Source organism: Ceratotherium simum, unplaced genomic scaffold (assembly GCF_057802395.1).
Source record: "Ceratotherium simum simum isolate JZ-2026a unplaced genomic scaffold, ASM5780239v1 HiC_scaffold_43, whole genome shotgun sequence".
Taxonomy (NCBI): Eukaryota; Metazoa; Chordata; class Mammalia; order Perissodactyla; family Rhinocerotidae; genus Ceratotherium; species Ceratotherium simum.
The window spans coordinates 2601940-2626499 of record NW_028261259.1 but is presented as its reverse complement, the minus strand read 5'-3'; the positions used below and the strand labels follow the sequence as shown (position 1 = coordinate 2626499).

Genomic DNA, 24560 nt, shown 5'->3' with positions numbered 1-24560 from the left:
ACGTTTGTCATGATTATTATTATTGCTCCTGCCCCTGAATCCAAACTTCCTCCTAGCAGCTTGAATGCTTGGAACCAAGCTCAGATTAGGTCTTCCTGTATCCACAGCAGAACTGGGTTCTTGTGGCCCAGAGCTGCAACTCTGCTGTCCATGTCCCTTCTCTTGCTTGAGGAGATAGGTCCCTAGAAGATGAGTGTCTCTGGGAGTTATCTGTTGGTCTCGTCCTGACTTGGCAAGGACAGGTAGAGGCTGTTGTTCATCTCTATGGGTCTCAGATGTCTTCCTTGTAAAATGAAAGGGCTGAACTATACGACTTCTAAGGTCTCTTTCAGTCGTAATAATACATGAATTTATGAATAATAGAAAGAATGCACAAGTAAGTGACATTAGGGTGAAGTGGAGTGAAGGGTTACCAGTCCAATTGCATTTTCAAGCTTTAAAAAATTGCTCTGAACATTTAGATAAAAACTTGTCTTCCAAGGGTGTCTAGATATATATTAGGTATGAAACAAGTCTAGTTTCTGGAAAAATGAGAAATTTCTTAATAATTATGTTATTAAAATTTTATTCTAATTTGATACTAAATTCCATGTTCTGTGTCATGAGGATGTATCTATATCTATATATACACACTTCATCTAAATATATCTGTATGCAGCCACTATGTCAAATAAAAATGAAGTCATTATTCATGAACAAATTTAATTTGCTTTAAAACATTAATAATATTAAAATTAATATTTTCATCCAATAGTCTTACTTTTAATGTTTTTCTTTTTAAAAAGTAAAGCAACTGTTGTGGAAATGAAAGACTCAAATTGCTGAAAGTGCGGTAGAACCAATAATTAAAGTTTTAGGAAGGCAATTAAAGGATTCTAAGTAAAAAGGAATACTTCAGATTAAAGAGAGAGTTTCACCTTTCCTCTTGTCAGTATTATGGTTTAAAAAAAATAATGCCTCAAAACTGCCAGCAGAGGTCCTCAGTCCCATAGTTTATCAATTGTATTTACTGAACAATCTCTCTCCTCGTGGTATATAACAAACTGATTTCAAGGACTCATTTGTTTACTTCAAATAACTAATCATAATGAATGGCCTACAGGTTTAAACTATTAATGCAAAAGAATACATTTATATTAAAAATGCAATTAATATGTACAACAGTGCATAATGTGTTGGAAAACATTATACAGACATAAAAGAACTAGAGAATAAAAGTGCAAGTTACATGTATTTTTTTTTTTTTTTTGTGAGGAGATCAGCCCTGTGCTAACATCCGCCAATCCTCCTCTTTTTTTGCTGAGGAAGACGGCCCTGGGCTAACATCTGTGCCCATCTTCCTCCATTTTATATGGGACGCTGCCACAGCACGGCTTGCCAAGCAGTGCGTCGGTGCGCGCCCGGGATCCGAACCAGCGAACCCCGGGCCGCCGCAGCGGAGCGCGCGCACCCAACCGCTTGCGCCACCGGGCCGGCCCCGCAAGTCACATGTTTTTAAATTGATGGTTTTTAGAAAAATTCAGCAGATAAAGGTGCAGAATGGTGAGGAAAAGAGTCAACTATTATGTGTGGGTATAATTTTTTTTTAATCTTTTCAGTTTTGTTCTTTTCTTGGTTTGAATTATTCTACTTCTGGGAGAAAAATAAAAGGATTCATATAGGATCTCCTCTAGGTAAAAATTCTGAATATTCTATATTTTTTTCATTAAAGGTGAATTTTAAAGAGGAAATAAAACAATCAGATATAGAAATAAGTAGTGAGAGGTTATTCCATCTGAAATAATTAGATAAGGCTTTTTGAGTTGCCAGTCTTCCTCATCTCTGTTTCTTTTTTGTCTTTACACTGAGATATCCCTGTAAATTCTTTTAAAAAGAAATAGTTAATAAGGTGACTGCCAGGGAAACTTGGGTATGTGTCTTGATAGAGCTTATTAGCTCCCTGGTGTTGCATTAGGGGTTAGTTGACAATATGTGCAAAATATCAAAACTTTACATTTGATCATAAGAAGACAATTAAATGTCAAGGCAATGGCCAAGGCTCAGTCTCTCTGGGCCTCAGTTTCCTAATCTAATCTTCCTAATCAACTTCCTAATGCCTGGGGTGTGCTTGTGGTTATGGAGGGTCTGTTTCAGGGAGTGGAGGCAGAAGGGTGTAACTAAATGATCTGACATAGACATAAATGCTAGGCAGATTAAGTAGGTTTTATCTCGTGGCCAAGAAGTAATATAATGGAAGTTAGATAAAGAAAAAGGAAAGATTCTAAAGAATGAAATTATGATAATCTCAAAGTAAAAGAAAAGAGAAAGACATTTCTAAGTCACTGTCTTTTCATTCTTTTTAATTCTTCTTGAGTTTGCTTACGTTTTCTTTTTTTCTGATATTCTCTGTTCCCTACATTTTTTTGTGGCCCCTGGCTGCCTTGAGAATTAGAGTTTTTTGAAATCAAACTAGAGACAAGCTAATGGAATATGGGAGACATTCTTAGCCTTTCTCAAGACTTGATCTAGGAGACTCTAAGTATCTATGAAAACTAAACAGCCTTTTAATATTTTTTTAAGGCTTCTGCAGAGAAGGGATGGGTGGCACTTAATTAAATTCATGGTAGCTTCTAGAGCAAGTAAACATCTTTGGAGAAGGACTTGTTTATCTTCCTTCCTTCTATACCTTAACCAGCAAGAATGAACTGAGTGAGAAAGAATAACCAAAAGGAATGCTATTGTCATTTTTAATCTGTTTGTTGAGTGTGACTGTCCACTTTCTTTCTAAAAGCAGGCTCTCAGATATTCTCAGTGCTACACAGAATGATTTGAGTAACTAATTTTCACGTGCATGATAATAAAATAGGCATAGACATGCATAGAGGTTTTCAGAGCTAGTTATCAGAGGCTTTGGTATACATAAAGATGTTTGGGGTATATGTAGTGTTTTATTAATTCAAATGTTGCATGTACATAGCACAGCATCTTTCCAGTGCATTAAAAATGCTGTTCAAGTGTATACATTTTATTAATCTCTGTCTTGTCTTTTCTCATAAAATTCTTTAAGTGCTACTCTTTGTTTGAGGCATTCCATTATACCCAATATTTCTATGAACCACCTCTGAATAGTAATAACTATCTCTAAAATATTTGTTGACCAAGTAAAATTATTATATAACATATTGCAAAGAGTTATAAAGAAACTTATAAACATATCTTTTATATACAAATTAGATCTTAAGAGCATATCCAACCATATTATAGAACCCTTAAAATAACATTTTGTTAGACTCAAGCTTTTATGTATTATTTTGCAATTATACTCATATGCATTCTTAAATTCTCTCCTTATAGAAAATGAATCTGTAAATTTCATGATTCACATTGGTAAATTATACTTCAATTCTCGGCTGTTATCCTAGTCTGGTTTGGTGTTTTTCTGTGACTTGATGAAGTTGAGGGGGTTGGATTTTATTTTCTCATTTCTCTATCTCTAAGCAACAGCAAATATCTTAAACTATGGATTAAAAAAATTTGATCCCCTTCTTGCTAACTAAACTCAAATAATATAAATCAGACTACCCATTTATAGGGTAGGGCATTCATTGTTCAAGAGGCACTAATGTTCTTTCTTCTGTATTTCTTAATTAGTGGGGCTTCTAATCTAGTGTGGTGTTTACTAGTCTTTAAGGGAAAAGAAAAGGCAGGAGAGCTGACCATTGTCCCTAAGGGACTGGCATTGGAAATGCACTAAACATTGGCCAGAGCGTGATGAGAGCAACTTACGTTTCCTTCCTTACACATGTAAATGTTACAAGACACATCCGGACTGTAGTATAATGGAAATTCTGAAATTAGTTTTAAGAAGTGAGTTTGGAAGTATTATTTTCTTTTAGTGCTTGAAAATGTAATCTAGAATACCCAAGGAGTACAACCATTCATTTCCACATATTTCAGAGCCATTTTGTACTCATTTACTCCTGTTTAGTTCCTAGGTGGTGAGTTACTCAGTCTCTTAATCTTTCTCATTTCGTTCGTTTTCAGTTTTGCTCATCAAATATCTTCAATGATGACTGCTTCTTTTCCATAGAGAAATGCTGATGTGCTCAGGCTGTTACAGAGAAGAGTGGAAGGGGAAAGAAATGGAGAGAAAGCTCCTGGACCATTTCTCCCCAAGGCCACCTAACTGGCAAAAGGATGGATTGGTTCCTAAGTCCCCACATTGGGGTTAGACTTTGGCATTCTAAAAGAAAGTGATAGTGGTGGTGCTGGAAAAATTTGATCTTCTGGTTATATTAAAAATAGAAATAAATTTTAAAATGAAGTTTGAATTTTTATTTTCACGTTAATATTTGTTGCCAGTTCCCTTACATTAGATGGGCAAGAAGAATTATTCTGAAACCAAACCAAGCCAAACAGAAACCAAGAAAACTTATGTTTTATGATTGTGCTAAGAACTTTTACACTGAGATAGAGACAAATACCCTGGGCCAGTATCTAGTCCTGATTATTATTATTATTATTTTAAATCATATTTTTATGTCATTCTATCAGTAACTCAACCCAGGTATGTGTGTGAATAAGGAGACTGTATTGTTCTTTTGATAAAGGGACAATTTGTAAATCTTCTCCTGCTCCTAAAATCATTTACTCCTTTTGGATATTTATTTCTACTTTCTGAAAAAAAATATGAATGATAATCTCTTTCCAATGTTGTACTAACTTTGCCAGGATGGAAAAAGGGTTAAATCAAAGAAAGGTTAAATTTAACATTTGTTAAATAAGCATCAGATTAGATATGGTGGCATAGGGGATGAGCTGACTGGTAGGTATCCCATTGCTTCTGCTTTTATTCAGGTCTTGTTCCTAATATATGGCCAATAGTGGCAGTAAGACTGAATCTCCTTTTCAGCATTTTCTGGTGGCAGTGGTGGGGGAATCTGGGAGGGAGTTGGTCCGTCTTATGATCAGACTGTTAAGGTTGGTCGACATTTACAGAGGAAATGAAAAGTTCAGAAAGAGAAGGTTCTCGTGGCCGTAAAAGATGGGAAGGAAGCTCATACCATATCAGTCTATATATTTGCCTCTCTCTGTAGTTTTGCTCTTCTACCTTTATCTAAAATGTATGAAGAATTACTTGGGGCAGAATATTGATAGGTCTATTTTCTAAATTGATTATTTTGTAATGCTAAGGCTTAGAAAGTAATTAAGATTGACAAGGGGCTGGTGGAAAAGGATATATTTGTTTGTAAGCTCTTTTCTTCAAGCTTCCCTATTCTTTTCATTTTAGAAAATATCATGATAAATATTTTCCTGCACACTTAATTTTTTGTTATTTAAATGTTGTCACTATTAACATATAAAATATTTTATTTCAAATTTCATTAATTATGAATGAATATTAATTTGAAGAGAGGCTTAACTGAAATTTACCTTTATGTTTTCAATGAAAATTTTGCTAAGAAAATTAATAGTAAGTGAAATTTCAATGGCATATCTACCTAATTAGGCAAAATAATTATTTTCAGCCAGTTTAGAAACACTCTAAACTTAATATAGTATAATTGCTATTTATGAAATAAGTATATAAATTAGATTTCAGGTACTTCAATAATTTAATTAAAATTATTTTTATCTATTCATTAAAGTAGGACTTTAATGTTGAGTAGCTCAGTTAATGTAAACAACTGGATAATAAAGCCACACACTTCAAATTATACTATATTTATAATTAGATATATAATAATGGACACTTTTCATTAGATAAAATAGTGTTTTTACAATTAATAAAAACTTGATGAAGTTTTATAGTACCAGTTTTTCAAAAGACAGTGAAGGACAAGGAAGATTTGGAAACACATCAGTTTATTCTTTCGTTAACTCCTTACAGTTAAAAAGATTACATTGGAAGTTACTTCTACATGCGGAAGTATAATATTGGCAAAATATTTTAAAATATCCTTAGAGATTACAGTATTGCTCATGTAAGTAATTGCTGGAAGTGTGGGTACTTTGATTATTTTTAATAGAAAACACTGCACAGTATAAAAATAGTATCAATGCTGCAGTAGTACAAAAACAGTATAATAGTACAAAATAGTATTAATTCATCTTGCGGCATTGATTGAGTCACTAAGCATCTCTGAGTCTCAATTTTCTAATCCAAAATGTGAAGAATTTGGACTGAATGATCTGTAGGGTTACTTGTAATTCTAAAGTAATCTATATCTATAATATTACTATCACATAGCCTCAAAGAACATCAGTGTCATGTAATTTTTAAGGGTGTATTTATTTAAAACAGCAAGACTTCTGGGATATGAGTTTATTCATAAGGTTAGTTTATTAGATCAAAACATTTCATTTTGAGGAGATTGCTGAGATTGCATGATTGTTACTATTCAAGGAAAAGCTACTTTATTCCCTGGCAGAGGGAATGATATGCTATCTGGAAGTTTCATTCCGTTGCTGGCACTCACATTTTAGGGACACCTGGAGAAAGCAAAGTGGCTTTTTCATATTGGTTGTAGTTGGTACTGATGGTACCAAAGGATGTAATCAGTTATTTGGAGTGAGATGTTCAATACTTTCCTTCCTGCATGCAACATTTAACAACCGTTGCTTGGAAGAGAAGTTTATTTTTCATACAGGAGCTGGTGATCCTTTTGAAATGGAATTATCTTCTTGTTGTCATGGCAACATAGGATTCCATGCTGCTGCTTTCTACAATGTGTATTTCTCTGAGTCTGGTTGTAAGTGTTTTATTCATTGGTGGCAGTGTGTGGTACTGGCATCAAGAAAATAGATCAGTCAGATGACATCTATAGTGCCTATCAACTTTGTTTTTTGGTTTTTTATTGAAGCATAGTTGACATACATTATTATGTTAGTCTCGGGTGTACAACACAGTGATTCGACATTTATATACATTATGAAATGATCACCACAGTAAGTCTAGTAACCATCTGTCACCACAGAAAATTTTACAATATTATTGACTATATTCCCTATGCTGTATATTTATATCCCCGTGACTTATTTATTTTATAGCTAGAAGTTTGTACCTCTTAATCCCCTTCACCTATTTTGCCCAATCCCCCACTTCCCTCCCCTCTGGTAACCACCAGTTGTTCTCTGTATCTATGAGTCTGTTTCTGTTTTGTTTTGTTTGTTCATTTGTTTTGTTTTTTAGATTCCACATATGAGTGAAATCATACAGTATTTGTCTTTCTCTGTCTAACTTATTTCACCTAGCATAATACCTCTAGGTCTATCCATATTGTTGCAAATGGCACAATTTCATTCTTTTTATGGCTGAGTGATATTCCTTGTATGTATGTATGTATATATATATGTATGTATATATATATATATGTATATATATATACCCCCCAACTTCTTTATGGTATATAGAAGTGTCCGTCTATCGATGGACACTTAGGTTGCTTCCATATCTTGGCTATTGTAAATAATGTTTCAATTAACATAGGATACATATATCTTTTCAAATTAGTGTTTTTGTTTTCTTCAGATGAATATCCAGAAGTGCAATTGCTGGATCATATGGTACTACTATTTTTAATTTTGGGGGGAATCTCCATACCGGTTTTTTTTTTTATTTTGTGAGGAAGATTAGCCCTGAGGTAACATCCCTTGCCAATCCTCCTCTTTTTGCTGGGGAAGATTGGCCATGGGCTAACATCCATGCCCATCTTTCCTTTACTTCACATGGGATGCCTGCCACCGCATGGCTTGGTAAGTGGTGCATTGGTGTGCGCCTGGGATCCAAACCTGCAAATCCTGGGCTGCTGAAGCGGAGTGCACGAACTTAACTGCTACGCCAACAGGCCAGCTCCTCCATACTGTTTTTGATAGTGGATGCACCAATTTACATTCTTACCAAAAGTGCATGAGGGTTCCCTTTTCTCTATTTCCTTGCCAACACTTGTTATTTGTTGTCTTTTGATGCTGGCCATTATGACATTAAAAGGATCATGCACCAGGATCAAGCACCAGGATCAAGTGAGATTTATCCCAAGGATGCAAGGATGGGTTCAATATCCACAAATCAATCAATGTAATATACTACATTAATAAAACAAAGAATAAAAATCAGACGATCATCTCAATAGATGCAGAAAAAGCTTTTGACAAAATTCAGCATCCATTTATGATAAAAACTCTCAATGAAGTTGGGAACATACCTCAACATAATAAAGGCCATATATGACAAACCTACAGCTAACATCCTACTCAAGAGTGAAAAGCTGACAGCATTTCCTCTAAGATCAGGAACAATGCAGGGATGCCCACTCTTGTCACTTTTATTCAACATAGTATTGAAAGTCCTAGTCACAGCAATTAGATAAGAAAAAGAAATAAAAGGCATCCACATTGGAAAGGAAGAAGTAAAACTCGAACTGTTTGTAGATGACGTGATACTATATATAGAAAACCCTACAAGACTCCACCAAAAAACTATTAGAACTAAGAAATGAATTCGGTGAAGTTACAGGATACAAGATTAATATACAGAAACCTGTTGCACAGGATTTCTATATACTAATAACAATCTGTCAGAAAGGGAAATTAAAACAATCCCATTTACAATTGCGTTGAAAAGAATAAAATAGTTGTACTCCGAAAACTATAAGACGTTGATGAAAGAAATTGAAGACAACACAAATGAAAACACATACCGTGTTCATGGATGGGAAGAATTAATACTGTTGAAATGTCCATACTACCTCAAGTAATCTGAAGATTCAATGTAATCCCATCAAAATACCAATGGCATTTTTAAAAGAACCAGAACAAATAACCTAAAGCTTATATGGAACCACAAAAGACCTTGAATAGCCAAAGCAATCTTGAGAAAGAAGAATAAAGCTGGAGGTATCACATTCCCTGATTTCAAACTATACTACAAAACTATGGTATCAAAACAGTACGGTACTGGCCCTGAAACAGACACGTGGATCAATGGAACAGAATAGAGAGCCTAGAAATAAAACCATGCTTATATGGTCAATTAATCTATGACAAAGGAGGCAAGAATATACAATGGGGGAAAGACAGTCTCTTCAATAAATGATGTTGGGAAAACTGGACAGCTACATGCAAAAGAATGAAACTGGACCACGTTCTTACACCATATACAAAAATAAACTCAAAATGGATTAAAGACTTAAATGTAAGACCTGATACCATAAAACTCCCAGAAGAAAACATAGGCAGTAAACTCTTTGACATTGGTCTATGTAGGCTGTAAACTCTTTGACATTGGTCTATGTAGGCAGTAAACTCTTTGACATTGGTCTATGTTGGCAGTAAACTCTTTGACATGAGTCTTAGCAGCATATTTTTGGATTTGTCTCCTCAGGCAAGGGCAACAAAAGCAAAAATAAACAAATGGGACTACATCAAACTAAAAAGTTTTTGCACATAGAAGGAAACCATCAACAAAATGAAAAGGCAACCTACTGAGTGGGAGAAGATATTTGCAAATGATATATGCGATAATGGGTTAATATCTAAAATATATAAAGAACTCATAGAACTCAATATCAAAACAAAACAAACAAACGACAATCCAATTAAAAAATGGACAGAGGACCTGAAAAGACATTTTTCCTAAGACATACAGATGGTCAACAGACGCGTGAAAAGACGCTGAATATCACTAATCATCAGGGTGCCTGCCAACTTTGAATTTCCAAGATACACTAAGCATTCCAAAAAAGGTGATTACAGTGTCTCTTTTAGGAAGGAGGTGGAATACTAATTTTTACTTTCTGTATTAGTCAGTGTATTAATGCTAGTGGCTGTAACAAGCAACTCTCATATGTCACTGGCATAGCACAACAAAGGATTTTCTTTTCTTGCTCATGTCAGACGTGGACAGGGCAAATCTCTACCAGAAGATGACTCATCTTTGTTGACCCTTAGAGGCTACTGGGAGTCCTCCACTGTATCTCTTTCATCTGCCTGGCTAAGAAGCAAAAAAGAGAAAGCATGCAGAATTGTATAGGTAGTTTTACAGCTAGCTTTTGAAGTGGTGCACATCAATTCTGAGCACATTCCATTGGCTGGAACCCAATCATGTAGCCCTGACTAACTGCAAGGGAGGCAGGGGTACGTAGTCTTACCAAGGCCCAGAAAGAGAAAATAGGGTTGACAAGCATCCTATCTCTGCCATAGTGCCTTTCTGTTTACAAATGTTTTATGTTTAAATGGAATATCTTTGGAGAAATTTAGATCTCTCTATTTAAAATTCACTCTGAATTATGAACAGGTGGTAGCTGATATATTAATTAAAATTTATCCTTGTTGCTTTTTCATGAAAGACTTATTCACTTTTTTCCTTACAATTTAGAGTATTCTGAACATAACCATTAAGTTCTTATTTTTATATTTATTGCTACCTTAGGATCTCACTTTAATTATCAAGCTCTTTGCTTCTGTTGAAGAGAACTCCATAACTTACCAAGTAATAATCATAACAGGACTTTTTGTAATTCCTTAGAGGCCAGATGAACTTCATTTGAAGTAATTTAAAGTAAATGATTTTGTTCTGAAATATCACTTTTAGTTTAATTATCTGGTAATACAAAAAAAAAATGTTCTTAATGATCTCTTTGCTGTTCCTTACATCTGCAGTGAGTGTCTAGCCGTGTGTGGCCAATTAAAGGTGTTCGCAAATTCTTTGACCCTTCTCCATTGAGAAGAGGAGTCCATGGCCTCTCTCCTTAAATCTGGGTGAGCTCTGTGACTACTTTGACAATAGAGTATGGCAGGGTTAGTGCTGTGCCAGTTTTCAGGCCTAGACCTTAAGAGAACAGCAGCTTCTACTTTTGGTCTCTTGGACTAGACACTCTTGGAATAAAGCCACCTTACTCCAAAGCTTAAGCCACTATAGATGCCATGTGTAGGAGCTCTGGATAACAGCTCCAGCTGATCTCCCATCCTGCAGCCAGTATCAGTTGTCAGCCATCTTGGATGTCAGTCCAATAGAGCTTTTAGATCAGTTCTGCTTGCTGCAAACAATCAATGAGAGACTCCAAGCAAAAACTATCTGACTGTTCCAGCCAAGTCAGAAATGTGAGGGGTCATAATAAATTGTTGTTTTATGTGACAATAAAATCCTGGAATATGCTATTTTTCTGTATTAAGATTTTACTCCTAAAAAGCTTTCAGCACCATTCACGTTTTCAATAACCTTTGAATATAGTTGAACAGCCTTTGAATTTGGAGAAATGAACATGAATCACTTTTCTATCTATTATGTATCTGTCTGTCTATCTATTATCTGTCTGCCTATCTATAATCTATTATCTGTCTATCATCTATCTATCTGTTTATGTTGGTTGCAATCTAGCTGGCAGCTGGGACAAGTGGGTGGAATAATATTTGAGTCTGAGTGACACTGCCAAGGACTGGGTTCACTAAGTTATATTTCTCAAGGTTGGAAGTAGGCAATGTTCTTACAGTTTTCTGGGTCACTGTCATAAACTAGATTTCTAAGAACATAATAATTTAGTTTAAAGGAACATCAAGCTCACTAGTTTGTCCCTGGTGACAGTGTCAAAGTGTAGTTGGGGGGGAAAGCTTTGTCCTCAGGGGTAAACTGCACACTTGAAGCTGTGCAAGACGTAGGGGATGCAAACATTATCGTGTACATGTGAATGCACAATAATGCATGTGAATGCAAGGAGGTCAGACTGTATGTAGCTTATAATGAGCTGATTCCTTATATTGGATGACTTGGAAGAGCTGGTAAGGATCAGAGTACCTTAAGTACTTCCCTCATATAGGAGTCTAAATCCTGAAATATAGCCATTATAGTTTAGTCATTTGTTTTCTTTTCCTCCAAAACCACCATTAAAATGTCAATATTCTTTGGAGAATATTACTGGAACAAACTATATTCAGATATTAGGGATTTTCAGATATGATCTTTCTGCTATGGGGAGAAGACTCTTCAAAGAGTTGGTGTTCTCCTTGTTTAAAGAGTCTTTCAACAGCTGGTGGTGTTCTTGGGAAGATGCTGAGTATTGAAATAGAGAAAAAGGAGAGGACATATATTGCATACTTCAAAATTGTATCAGAGCTTATGCTAAACGCACTGTGTACTTAGAATTCTATATATGCTGCATTCTGCTGGTCTCCTTTGAAGTCATATGCTCTTTGAGGAAGGTTCATATATTGTACATATTTTATAAAATAGTAAGTCAACAGCATTTATTAAAACCTACTGTTAACTGATAAGCCTTTTATCAGCCTTATTCCAGGGCATATGTAAATTTTTGGAAAATGGCAATGTGAATTCTGAACAGAATATGACAGTGCTTTCTTCAACAGGCACGTGCTTAGAATGATAATTCTTTTGGCAGTTCCTTAATGTGTTATGTATAAATGGAGTAATAACCCGAGAGAACAGTTTCTCCGGGTAGTACAGCTAAAGTAATTTCACTGGCAGACTCCCCTTCCTCCTACCATTCCATTATCTCTTTCTTTGGGAGCACATAGCCACCTAGCTAGAGACTACGTTTCCCAGAATTCTTTTGGTCAAGAGTGCCCACATGACTAAGTGATCACTCGTAGAATGGGACTAGAAGAGATGTGGACAACTTCTGCCTCATTTGCTTAAAAATAAAAAAAATGTGCTGGCTTTCCTCTCTTTTGTCCCCCTTCTTGTGGGTAGGAACATAATGTGTTTGTGACCCAGCTTCAAGCACGCAGATGAAGATAATATTTCAGGGAAGTGGTAGCGCAAGAAGACGAAAGGATCTATAATCCTAAAGGACTTTGTGTATCAAAGCCGCCCCAGCACCCTTGAATGCTCTCCTCGGGATTGTTATATGAAAGAGAAGCCAATTATATCTTATAGAAGCCACTGTGTTTTTTTCTTCTTTTTGAGGAAGATCGGCCCTGAGCTAACATCCACGCCAATCCTCCTCTTTTTGCTGAGGAGGACTGGCCCTGAGCTAACATCTATTGCCAATCCTCCTCCTTTTTCTCCCCAAAGCCCCAGTAGATAGTTGTATGTCATAGTTGCACATCCTTCTTGTTGCTGTATGTGGGATGCCACCTCAGCATGGCCGGAGAAGCGGGGCGTCGGTGCGCACCCGGGATCTGAACCCGGGCCGCCAGTAGCGGAGTGCGCACACTTAACAGCTAAGACACAGGGCCGGCTCACCACTGTGTTTTTTTCCTAATCTCTTTGTTAAAGCACCTTACCCTTTACTGTAACTAAAATATCTCACATTTTATGGTTAAAATAAATATTCTCTTCTCTGAAAGAGTTCAATATATACCCTATGTGGTTGTTAATTGCCTCAGTAACTCAATGATGTTAAAAAAAAGTTCTGAAAATGATGTACTTGGTTGAATGCTTTCATAAATGTAGTCATAAAACAGTATGTAAATGACCCAATGAGCATATCTAATTCAGGATGTAGATCCAGTGGGAAGGCATCAAATTTCTTCCTGTCAAAATATTCCTTACTTTTGTTGTTCACTTATTTCTTTAAAACTTAGACTTCTATAGCTGCTTAATAAGTATCTCTTTCCTTCCCTTATTGTGTCCTACTTTGTTTTAAGTACTAGAGAAATCAAAGAAGTATTGGCTCTGATTTGAAGGAGAACATGCCCTTGTATGTTTTGATAAACATCATCTCCCAGAACTCAGAACAGTGCCTACCATGTAGGATACTTGACAGAAAAGCTTAGCAATACAAGGCAGGACTGGAATGACAAATGGCCTTGAAATAAGAGCCATGGAGTTTAGAATAGTGGGAGTTGACCATAGAAGTAGAAGTTCTGAAGGATGTATGAATAATGTTGCAAAAAAAGAGTTCTCAGCAATATATGCTTTACTTTCTAACAAAATTACTTGTAATGTGGTATTTTATGAGTCTGCATATAGCCATGGGAGTGTGCTGCACACTAAGAACAACCTCCATCTACTGCTTTTAACTTTGTGCATACTGTCTGTTCCCATCCCCAGGAACCAACATGAACATATATTTTATTACTTGTGCTTTTAACTTAGAAATTGTGGATAATTTCAAGCATATGCAAAATAGTGACAGTAGTAAAAGGAACCCTCATGTACACATCATCTAGCTTTCACATATTTCATCTCATGGCCAGTCTAGTTTAATCTGTAAATTCTGTGTACTGCCCCTCTCCCACCCGATTATTTTGAGACATATAATTTCCATGTGTTAGGCTACTGCAATAAATTAAGAGAATCAGCCATTGATCACTTGAGCATACTTGCCTTAACCCCTGGAGAACAAATAGGGATGCTGTATTAATCTTGGCTTTTTAGTCTGCATTTTTTCCAGCTTTACTGAGATATAATTGACATAATATATGTGTAAGGTTAAGGTGTACAATGAGTTGATTAGATACACTTATATATTGCGAAATGATTACCACCATAGTGTCAGCTAACAGCTCCTTCACGTCACACATTTCTTTTTTGTGATGAGAATATTGAAGATTTACTCTCTTAGCAACTTCCAAGTACACAATACAGTATTGTTGACTATAATCAGGATGCTGTGCTGAGATCCCCAGAACTCATTCATCTTCTAACTGGAAGTTTGTACCCCTTGACCAACATCTCCCCATTTCCCCCACCCCCCAGCCCCTGGTAACCACCATTCTACTCTCTGTTTCTGAGTTCAGCTATTTTGGATTCCACGTGTAAGTGAGGTCACACATGATTTGTCTTTGTCTGACTTATTTCATTAGTATAATGCCCTCAAGGTTCATCCATGTTGTTGCAAATAGCAAGATTTCCTTCCTTTACATAGCAGAGTAATATTCCATTGCATATATATATATATCACATCATCTTTACCCATTCATCCATTGACGGACACTTAGGTTGTTTCTGCACATTGGCTATCCTGATTTATTCTGTATTTTTGATGCTTTGACTGTGTGTATGTGTGTAAGTTTTGTAAGCCTGAAATATTTTGTAATTTCAAATTTTGAAATTAAAAATGTATTTAGAAATAAAATAATGAAACCCTGTAGTTCCAGCTTTATTGTGAGTTTTCCTTTCATCTCCCAGATGAAACAAAACTACAAGGCTACAAGCTTCTCAAAGTGGAGCAACAACAGGATCAGCCTCACCTGGAAGCTTGTTAGAAATGCAGATTCTCAGGCCTCACCCTGGACCTGCTGAATCAGAATCTTTGGGCAGGACCAGAACTCTGTCTTTTAACAAGCCCTCCTGCAGATTCTCATATACCTTTAAGCAAGAGGACCCGCTGGTCTGAGAGAACTGCCTCACAAGCCAGACTCACTGTCCATGTTTCAGATGATCAGGGGGAATGAAGAATTTAAGAATTTTGAAGACCCAGATCTGTAGATCTCCAACTGCCGCACATTAAGTTCTTCTGGGAGCTTTTAAAAATCACTGATGCTTGCTCTCCATCTGCAGAGATTCCGATTCAATTGGTCTGGGGTGCAGCCAGGATCTGGGGATTTTTTTAAGTTCCCCTGGTGATTCTAATTTTCAACCAAGGTTGAGAACTCCTGACCAAGAGAACACAGTTAGCTGCAGGGAAAGGAAAAGACGCTGGTGGTCTTGGGCGCCTCCTGCCGGCGGGAAGCTGTACATGTCATCTCCCAGCACCCTCAGGCGGGCGGATAGAGATGCCGGCCCACGTGGGCTTTGGAGGAGTTCGCTGCACGTATCTGAAGTCTGGTTGATGTGTGTGCACGAAATGCCCTTTCAATGGAAATGCCTATTTAAATCCATTTAATCCTATATAATTCCATTTCAAAGCTGTTACTTGGATGTTTCCAGTTGTCATTTGCTCACACACACCCACATACAGACTACATTACCTGTAATTTACCTAACACTCTCATATAGCACTTACTATGCGCCATCCACGGACCTTAACCTTGCACAAATAACTCATCCCTCCCCATACCTGCCCTTTGAAGTCAGTACTATTATTAAGTACAATTTGCTAATGAGGAAGATGAGGCACAGAGAGAATAGTAGTTGGTCTCAGCCATGAAGTGGAGGAGCTGGGGTTTAAACCCCAGCAGCTGGCTCCAGATCTGTGGTCTTAACAATATCACGGCATTGCTGCCTCTAATCATGACGGTCTCTGCCCTGTTTGCTGTGGTATCCCAGGATCTAGCATCTGTTATGTGCCAGACACAATATCCCCTCAGAGAGTCCCAGCCTCCACTTCCACCGTTTGGGCTGGATCTGAGACCTCACAGTTTCCCAGACACACAGTCAGTCACTGCAGTATCTCAGAGATCTGGGTTCAAATCCTGCTCCTGCCCCGCCCCAGCTGTGTGACTTTGGGCAAGTCACTTCACCTCTCTGAGCCTCTATTTCCTGATCAGAAAAAATGGTCATAGTACCCATTTCTAAGTCATCATGATGCCCCCTTCCAAGCTGTCATCTAGCACCCCTTTCACTTGCCATGAGGAATCTTTAAAGGAAAAAAATGTTTATTATTGTCTTAAGTGGCTGTAACCTAAATTCACCACAATACTCTTTCATGGGGTCAAGGGTCCATCCTGCAGATGTGCTGAACAAGGAGGAGAAATGGGAGACACCTCCCCGTCCACACACAGCTGTATCACTATCGGCACTAAAGGCTGGGCCCTCAACAGAGTCTGTTCAATTCTTAATGGAATAATCCATCTGAGCTAAATATGTCTTTTTAACATGCTGATGCTCAAAGCTCTATTACAACCTCACACTCATTAGGATAGCTGTAACTTTTTTAAAAACCAGAAACAAGCATTGACGAGGATGTGGAGTAAGTGAAACCCTCTACATGGCTAGTGGGAATGTAAAATGGTGTTGCAGCTATGGAAAACAGTATGATGGTCTCACAAAATAATAGAAATAGAACTACCATATGATCCAGCAATCCCACTTTTGGGTGTATACCTAAGAGAATTGAAAGCAAGGTCCCAAAGAGATATTTGTACACCCATGTTCACAGCAGCATCATTCACAATAGCCAAGAGGCAGAGGCAACTCTAATTTACATTGACGGATGAATGGATAAACAAAATGTGGTATATACTTATAATGGAATATTAAGCAGCCTTAAAAAGGAAGGAAATTCTGACACGTGCTACAATGTGGATGAACCTTGAGGACATTATGCTCAGTGAAATAAGCCAGTCACAAAAAGACAAACACTGTATAATTCCACTTATAGGAGGTCCCTAGAGGAGTCAAATTCATAGACACAGAAAGTAGGATGGTGGGGTCAGGGGCTATGAGAAGCTGTTGTTTAATAGGTTTAGAGTTTTGGTTTTATGAGATGAAATGTTTTGAAGATTGGATGCACAACAATGTGAATGTACTTAACACCACTGGACTGCACACTTAAAAATGACTAAGATGGTAAATTTTATGTTATGTTTATTTTACCACAAATGAACCTTCCTTAAATTTGTTTTAAAAGTGTGATTTCAATAAACTTTCCAAATGATAAAGAAAAAAACCATCTGATTACATCACCACTATGGCTCTTTGTATAAGCATGAGGACGAAACACTTCTAGCCAAAATGCTTACTCTTATTCTTTAACCAAAAATATTTGAAAACAGAAAGGCTGTGCACCAAAGCATTAATCAGGTCACCTCTGAGCAGGGGCATCAGAAGGTCGGAGGCAAAATCCTGACTTCTTAAGCAGTGAGATTATGGGTGACTTCATTTTCTCCTGTTGTTTTTTTCAGCCTTCTGAGAATTAAAAAGTAAAATTGAAAACTAAATTTGAAAATAATGGATAAGATGCTGTTGTTTAGTATATTTCTGGTCATTGTGAACAGTCCAAAAAAGTGCCTGCATCCAAAATAAGTAAAGAACTCATACAACTCAATAACAAAAACAAACAAACAACACAATTGAAAAATGAGCAGAGGATGTGAATAGGTATTTTTCCAAAGAAGACCTATAGATGGCCAACAGGCTTATGAAAATGTGCTCAGCATCACTAATCACCAGGAAATGCAAATCAAATCCACAATGAGATATCCCCTCACACCTGTTAGAATGGCTGTTATCAAAAAGACAAGATATAACAAGAGTTAGTGAGGATGTGGAGAAAAGGGAACCTCTGTGCATTGCTGGTGGGAATGTAAACTGGTGCAGCCACTGTGGAAAACAGTATGGGAGTTCTTCAAAAAATTAAAAATAGAGCCACCATACAATCCAACTATCCCACTTCTGGGTATATACCCAAAGGAAATGAAAATAGGGTCTTGAAAAGATATCTGTCCTCCTATATTCATTGAAGCATTTTTCACAACAGCCAAGATATGGAAACAAACTAAGCATCCATCAATGGATGAATGGATAAAGATGTGGTATATATATACAAAGAAATATTATTCAGCCATGGCAAAGAAGGAAACCTTGCCATTTGCAACAACATGGATGAACACATTATGCTAAGTGAGATGTCAGACAGAGAAGGATAAATACCGTGTGATCTCACTTATATACAGAAAATAAAAAAGGCAGACTCATAGAAACAGAGAGTAGAATGGTGGTTACCAGGGGCTGGGGGGTGGAGGAAATGGAGAGATGTCGGTCAAAGGGTATAAATTACCATTTGGAAGATGAATAAATTATATATACTTGAATGAAATAATAAAACATTATATACTTGAAATATGCTGAGAGCAGATATTAAATGTTCTCGCCACAAAAATGGTAACTATGTAACTTGATGGAGGTGTTAGCTAATGCTACAGTGGTAATCATTTTGCAATACATAAGTGTATCAAATCAACATGTTGTACACCTTAAACTTTCAAAATCTTGTATGTCAATTACATCTCAATAAAGCTGGAGGAAATAAAAGCCCCTGGACCCTCAATAAATGGCTGAGTAAATGAACGTTTCAAAATGGCCACACACACAAATAATTAATTGATTGATTAATTAATTTGATAAAAACTCAACCCCGCTCTCTGGCCACGGTAATAAATCTAGACACAACTAGGAAATGAAGTCTCTCTCAGCTCGATATCTCCACAGCACATTCAGCACTAGTCATGATGATTTCTAGCACTCCACACAAACACACACACACAAATTTTTAACTTGTTATTTGTTGTAACAGGTGATACCTAACACCACCAAAAACAGGTTTTGAAGCAACTATCCTGATCCATTGTGCAGCCTGCTCTCCTTGGTCAAGACTATTCCTTCCTCTCACATGCAATCACCTTTTATCTGTACTGAAAGCCCCTTTTGGTAGCCCCATGGATGCCCCCTCCCCACCAAGGGGAAGCAGAGAAAATCCCTGGAGAGAAGGAAGACACCCCACACTGCCACTATGTAGTAGAGAGAGGGAGTGGAAATCAGGGAAGGCTTCTAGGAGGAGGTAGTGTCCCACTGAGATTGGAAGAGGCAAACGTCTGCTTTGCAGGAATGGGGCACAGAGGCTGTTCCAGGCAGTGGGAAGAGCAGAAGAGTCAAAGAACCTAGTACAGGGGTCTCTGTGCCTCTCCTTGCCTCCGCCTGAAGCTGGTTTCTGTTTCCTCTTGGAAACAAGAAAGCCACACTAGCTGATCACCTTCCGATGAATATTATAAGGATTAATATTTTAATATTCTAAGGAGGCCTGTGGCCAGCTCTCGCATACTACAATGTGAATAACTTCAAGATAAGGCCCCAAGAGACGGATTCCTGGGTCTTACTGGGTTCTGGATCAGGGAGCTGGGTCAGACATCTCTCCTCAGGCACCCTCTATCCTCCTCCTTCTCCAAATTTGGCACTTTGAGGGGAATGCAGAATAGATGAGTATCTCAGGAGCTTTCTGGGACAGGGAGGGGCCCTATCCCCACCCCTTCATTGTGATGTCTTCTAAAGGGGGCAGAGGGCAGGGTGATGTCACAGACCACTGGCCGGCCCCTCTCCCTCTCTGTCTGTGCCTGCCACAGGCCCGGCCTCACCTTTTCCCCCCACACCTCTGCACCCCAGAGGAAAGGGGTCAGCTTTGCCAAGCAGCCCACCCGGCCACCTGCAGCCATGGACACAAATCACTCCAACCCCTTGGAGTCTCAGTCCTCCCCAGAGGCCCCCAGGCCTGGCCTGACCCCCTGCTCAACCCCGGGAAACAAGACCCTGCAGCAGGATCCCCCCCAGCACGGTGGGCGACAGGCTGCCACCAAAGACCGGACCGGTGGTCATCGACACGGGCACAGGCACCTGTAAGGTGGGCTTCGCGGGGCAGGCGAGGCCCACCTACACCGTGGCCACCATCGTGGGCTGCCAGCCCCAGAAGCCGGCCCCCACCAGGCAGCAGGCGCTGGAGACTTTCATCCGCGAGGCCACGCGCGCGCGCCCCGAGGTGAGGTGACGCTGGTGCAGCTGGTGCGGAGTGGCATCGTGGTGGACTGGAGTGCAGCCGAGCTCATCTGTCGCTACCTGCTGGAGCACGACCTCCGCGTGGCCACCCAGGACCACCCATTGCTTTTCTCAGACCCGCCCTTCAGCCCCGCCACCAACCGCGAGAAGCTGGTGGAGGTGGCCTTCGAGTCGCTGCGTTCCCCCGCCATGTACGTGGCTTCCCAGTCTGTGCTGTTCGTCTACGCACACGGGCGGGTCAGCGGGCTGGTGGTGGACACGGGCCATGGGGTCACCTCCAGGGTGCCGGTCTCCCAGGGTTACAAGCTGCCCCACGCCACGGAGCGCCTGGACCTGGCGGGCACCCACCTGACGGCCTTCCTGGCGGAGATGCTGCTCGGCTCCGGCGTGCAGCTGGGCCAGCAGGACCTGGACACGGTGGAGGACATTAAGCATCGCTACTGCTACGTGGTGGCCCACTTGCTCCAGGAGCAGGCCCGGCCGGAGCAGGAAGACCGGCAGAGCCTGGAGCTGCCGGAGGGACGGTCACGCTGGGCAAGGAGCTGTTCCAGTGCCCGGAGCTGCTCTTCAGCCCGCCCGCGATCCCAGGGCTGTCTCCTGTGGGCCTCCCCACCATGGCCACACGGGGTCTTCTCAAGGTGCCCCTGGAGGTGCGGGCCGACGTGGCCCAGAACGTGCTGCTCTGTGGGGGCTCCTTGGTCTTCGCGGGGTTCGAGGGCTGCTTCCGCGCGGAGCTGCTGCGAGGTCTGCCCTGCGAGGCCCGCGCGGTGGTGACAGCCCGGCCCAGCAGGAGCCTCTCGGTGTGGATCTCGGGCTCCGTCCTGGCCTCGCTGCGCGCCTTCCAGTCCTGCTGGGTCCTGCGGGAGGAGGATGAGGAGCAGGGCCCCCACATCGTGTACCGAAAGTGCTACCGACGCGGGGCAGGGGCGGGGAGTGTTGTGGGCAGTAAAGCTTCCGCTACCCAGCTGGCTCTGTGCTCCCTTCCCTCAGGGCCCAGCCTCGTCCACTCCTGGACCCACCCAGACTCGCCTTGCTCTGACCCCACACACCCACCCCACCAAGATCTGCCTCTAAAGACATCCTTGGTTCTGCCCTGTCCTAACTCACCTCCCATGGTCCATCCCGGGAGAGACCCCAGTTCTGATTCCCTAAACCCACCTCCCCTAGGATCAAGCCCCAACACACCACCATGTCCTCACTCTGTCAAACCTGTCTCCATGATCTGTGTCCCCCAGGGCACTCTCAGGTTGGGGCCCCACCCACCCCCCCAAGACATCCCCAGATTCTAACCCCTAATCTCCCCTCCATCACCTATTTCTTTTGATACATAGTGCCCCAAGATTCCTCTGGGCTCTAAGCTCCCCAATTCACCCCCTTGCCATGTCCATCAAGGATCCTCAACCCACCCCCATACCCTGTTCCTCCCCAAGGAACTGCACTGGGCGCTCCAAACCCCCTCTCAGAATCTTTCCATGAGTGTTGCAACCCCTAGGTGCACCCTCATAGTCTGCCCCCAATTTCTAATCCTCCCAAACATACCCCCGAGATCCACTTCCCAAGACATCCCTGGTTCTAAGCACCTCAAATCCACCCCCTCATTGGTTTTCTCTTGGCTGTTTATCCAAAGTTCTCCTATACTCTGATAATATGAGCACCCCCAAAATTCTCCCCACAAGTGCTGAAACCCCACATTCACCACAAAAATCCAAGTTCTGACCATCAGGGGTCTTCCCTTTAATGGCCCACTAAAGGATCCCTCGTCCAAATCCCATGCCCCAAGTTGCCCCTCCCCCAAACTCTGCCCTCCCCTCACAGTTTGCTCCCCTAGACTCCTTCCATCCAAGTGCTCCCACAACCCATCCCCCATTCGTACCCCCAAAGAACACCATGTTCTGAAACCCCAAACCCTCAGGATGACGCCACTGCTCTCAGCCCAGCCCCTTATTCTGCATCCCTCTGAAAATACCCCTGCATGGTCTGTCTCTCAGTGCACCTCCTGACCCCAGTCCTCAGCCCTGGAATCCTCCCAGGAAGGCTTTGGCCCCCAGGACCATCCCATGATGACCCCACTAATGCCCTAGGTCCCTCCCCTGTGTTCTGACCTCCCAACTCCCTCCCCAAATACACTCTCCCAGCGTCACCTCATGAGGAACCCCCAGGACACCCCACCCTGGGGTTTTCAGACGCCCAGGAACCCACCCCCAGGTCCCATCCCATTGGTTGAGACACCAATGGGCAGTGATGTTCCCAAGGGCTACCCACGCCACCATGACCCAGCTGCCCACCCCCATCTCCCTCCATTCTGCTTGTAATTCATTCCAAGTTCATTCCATCTCCCCAGACCTCTCTCAGCCTCTTCCTGGGACACACACCCCAGGAGCTTTCTTTGGGACCTGCATTGAGGATGCCCTATGAGGCCTCTCCCATCCCATCCTGTCCCTGCGGGGGCCTGGAGAGGGAGTCCAGCCTCTCAGGATAGGGAAGCTGGGCATCCTCCCAACTGTCTCCTCCCTTTGTCCTCATCCTCAGCCACCCTGGGCCCTTGCTGAAGGCAGGATCCTCTGCCTCACGCCATCATCCAGCCCCACAGACGTCAGGACCCCTGCCCAGCAGCCTGGACATGTCTCCCAAGACACGTCCTCCCAGTTTACCAACAAAACAAGCACGAGCTGCCAGAGCTTATCCATGTAGATGCTAAGTTCTCTCTTCTCTCAGTCCAAGGAACCATTCATTCTTCATTCCTTCAACCAGTCCCTGTACACTGAGCATCTCCCACAGGCTCTCTCTGTCTCTGTCTCTGCCTGAGTCTCTGTCTCTGACTCACTTGCCAGCATCGTTCTTAGGCAGGAATTTTCCAGAGTGGAAACTCGTTTATCTGTGGAGCGCTGAGCCCACCCCACCCATCTGTCACATCTGCCATCAGACAATGGGGGTAGGTGAATGCTCTGGCTATCCCCACCCACCCTGTCCCATGGCGTCCTGGGGAGTGGGCAGTGTCTCCAGCCCCATCCTGGGCCAGACGGTGGTCCTCAGCTGGGGGGACTGCCCCGCAGACAGGCCAAGATCCCCAGTTCACAAAGATGCGAGTTGGACCCCCTGTGCTGTGTTACCCACTCCCGGCCCACACAGGCGGCCTCAACCTGTAGAATCAGCAAGAACCCCCAAGGTTAATCTCTAAAATATATAAAGAACTCATACAGCTCAACAACAAAAAACACTAACAACCGAATTGAAAAATGGGCAAAAGACCTGAACAGGCATTTCTCCAAAGAAGGTATACAGATGGCCAACAGGCACATGAAAAGATGTTCAACTTCATTAACTATCAGAGAAATGCAAATCAAAACTACAATGAGATATCACCTCACGCCCATCAGAATGACTATAATTAACAAGACAGGAAACAACAAGTGTTGGATAGGATGTGGGGAGAAAGGAACTCTCATACACTGCTAGTGGGAGTGCAAACTGGTGCAGCCACTATGGAAAACAGTATGGAGAGTCCTCAAAAAATTAAGAATAGAACTACCGTATGACCCAGCTATTCCACTGCTGGGTATTTATCCAAAGAACATGAAAACACCAATGTGTAAAGATACATACACCCTTGTTTTCATTGAAGCATTATTCACAATAGCAAGACTTGGAAGCAACCTAAGTGCCCAGCAAGGGATGAATGGATAAAGAAGATGTGGTGTATATACACAATAGAATACTACTCAGCCATAAGAAACAATAAAATCTAGCCATTTGTGACAACATGGATGGACGTAGAGGGTATTATGCTGAGCAGAATGAGTTAGAGGGAGAAGGTCAAATACCGTATGATCTCACTCATAACTAGAAGATAAAAACAACAATGAACAACCACAGAGAGACAGAGATTGGATTGGTGGTTACCAGAGCAGAAGGGGGAAGGGAGGGGGGTGAAAGGGATGATTAGGCACATGTGTGTGGTGATGGATTGTAATTAGTATTTGGGTTGTGAACATGATGTAATCTATGCAGAAACAGAAGTATAATGATGTATGCCTGAAATTTATACAATGTTATAAACCAATGTCACCGCAATAAAAAATAAATAAATATATATAAAAAAAGATGTCAAGTGAAATAAGTCAGAGGGAGAAGGTCAAATACCGTATGATTTCCTTCATTAAGTAGTAGATAATAACAACAATAAACAAACACATAG

General features: G+C 40.9%; 1 protein-coding gene across 1 annotated transcript; it reads left to right on the top strand.

Moving 5' to 3' along the window:
- The first annotated feature begins 20006 nt into the window (after window positions 1-20006).
- Window positions 20007-21654, top strand: LOC147911387 (actin-like protein 9). Its single transcript, XM_087428025.1, is given in 4 exon segments — window positions 20007-20134; window positions 20136-20348; window positions 20351-20888; window positions 20891-21654. Coding segments are annotated over 4 exon segments (1623 nt in total). The 5' UTR covers window positions 20007-20026.
- Window positions 21655-24560: the final 2906 nt, after the last annotated feature.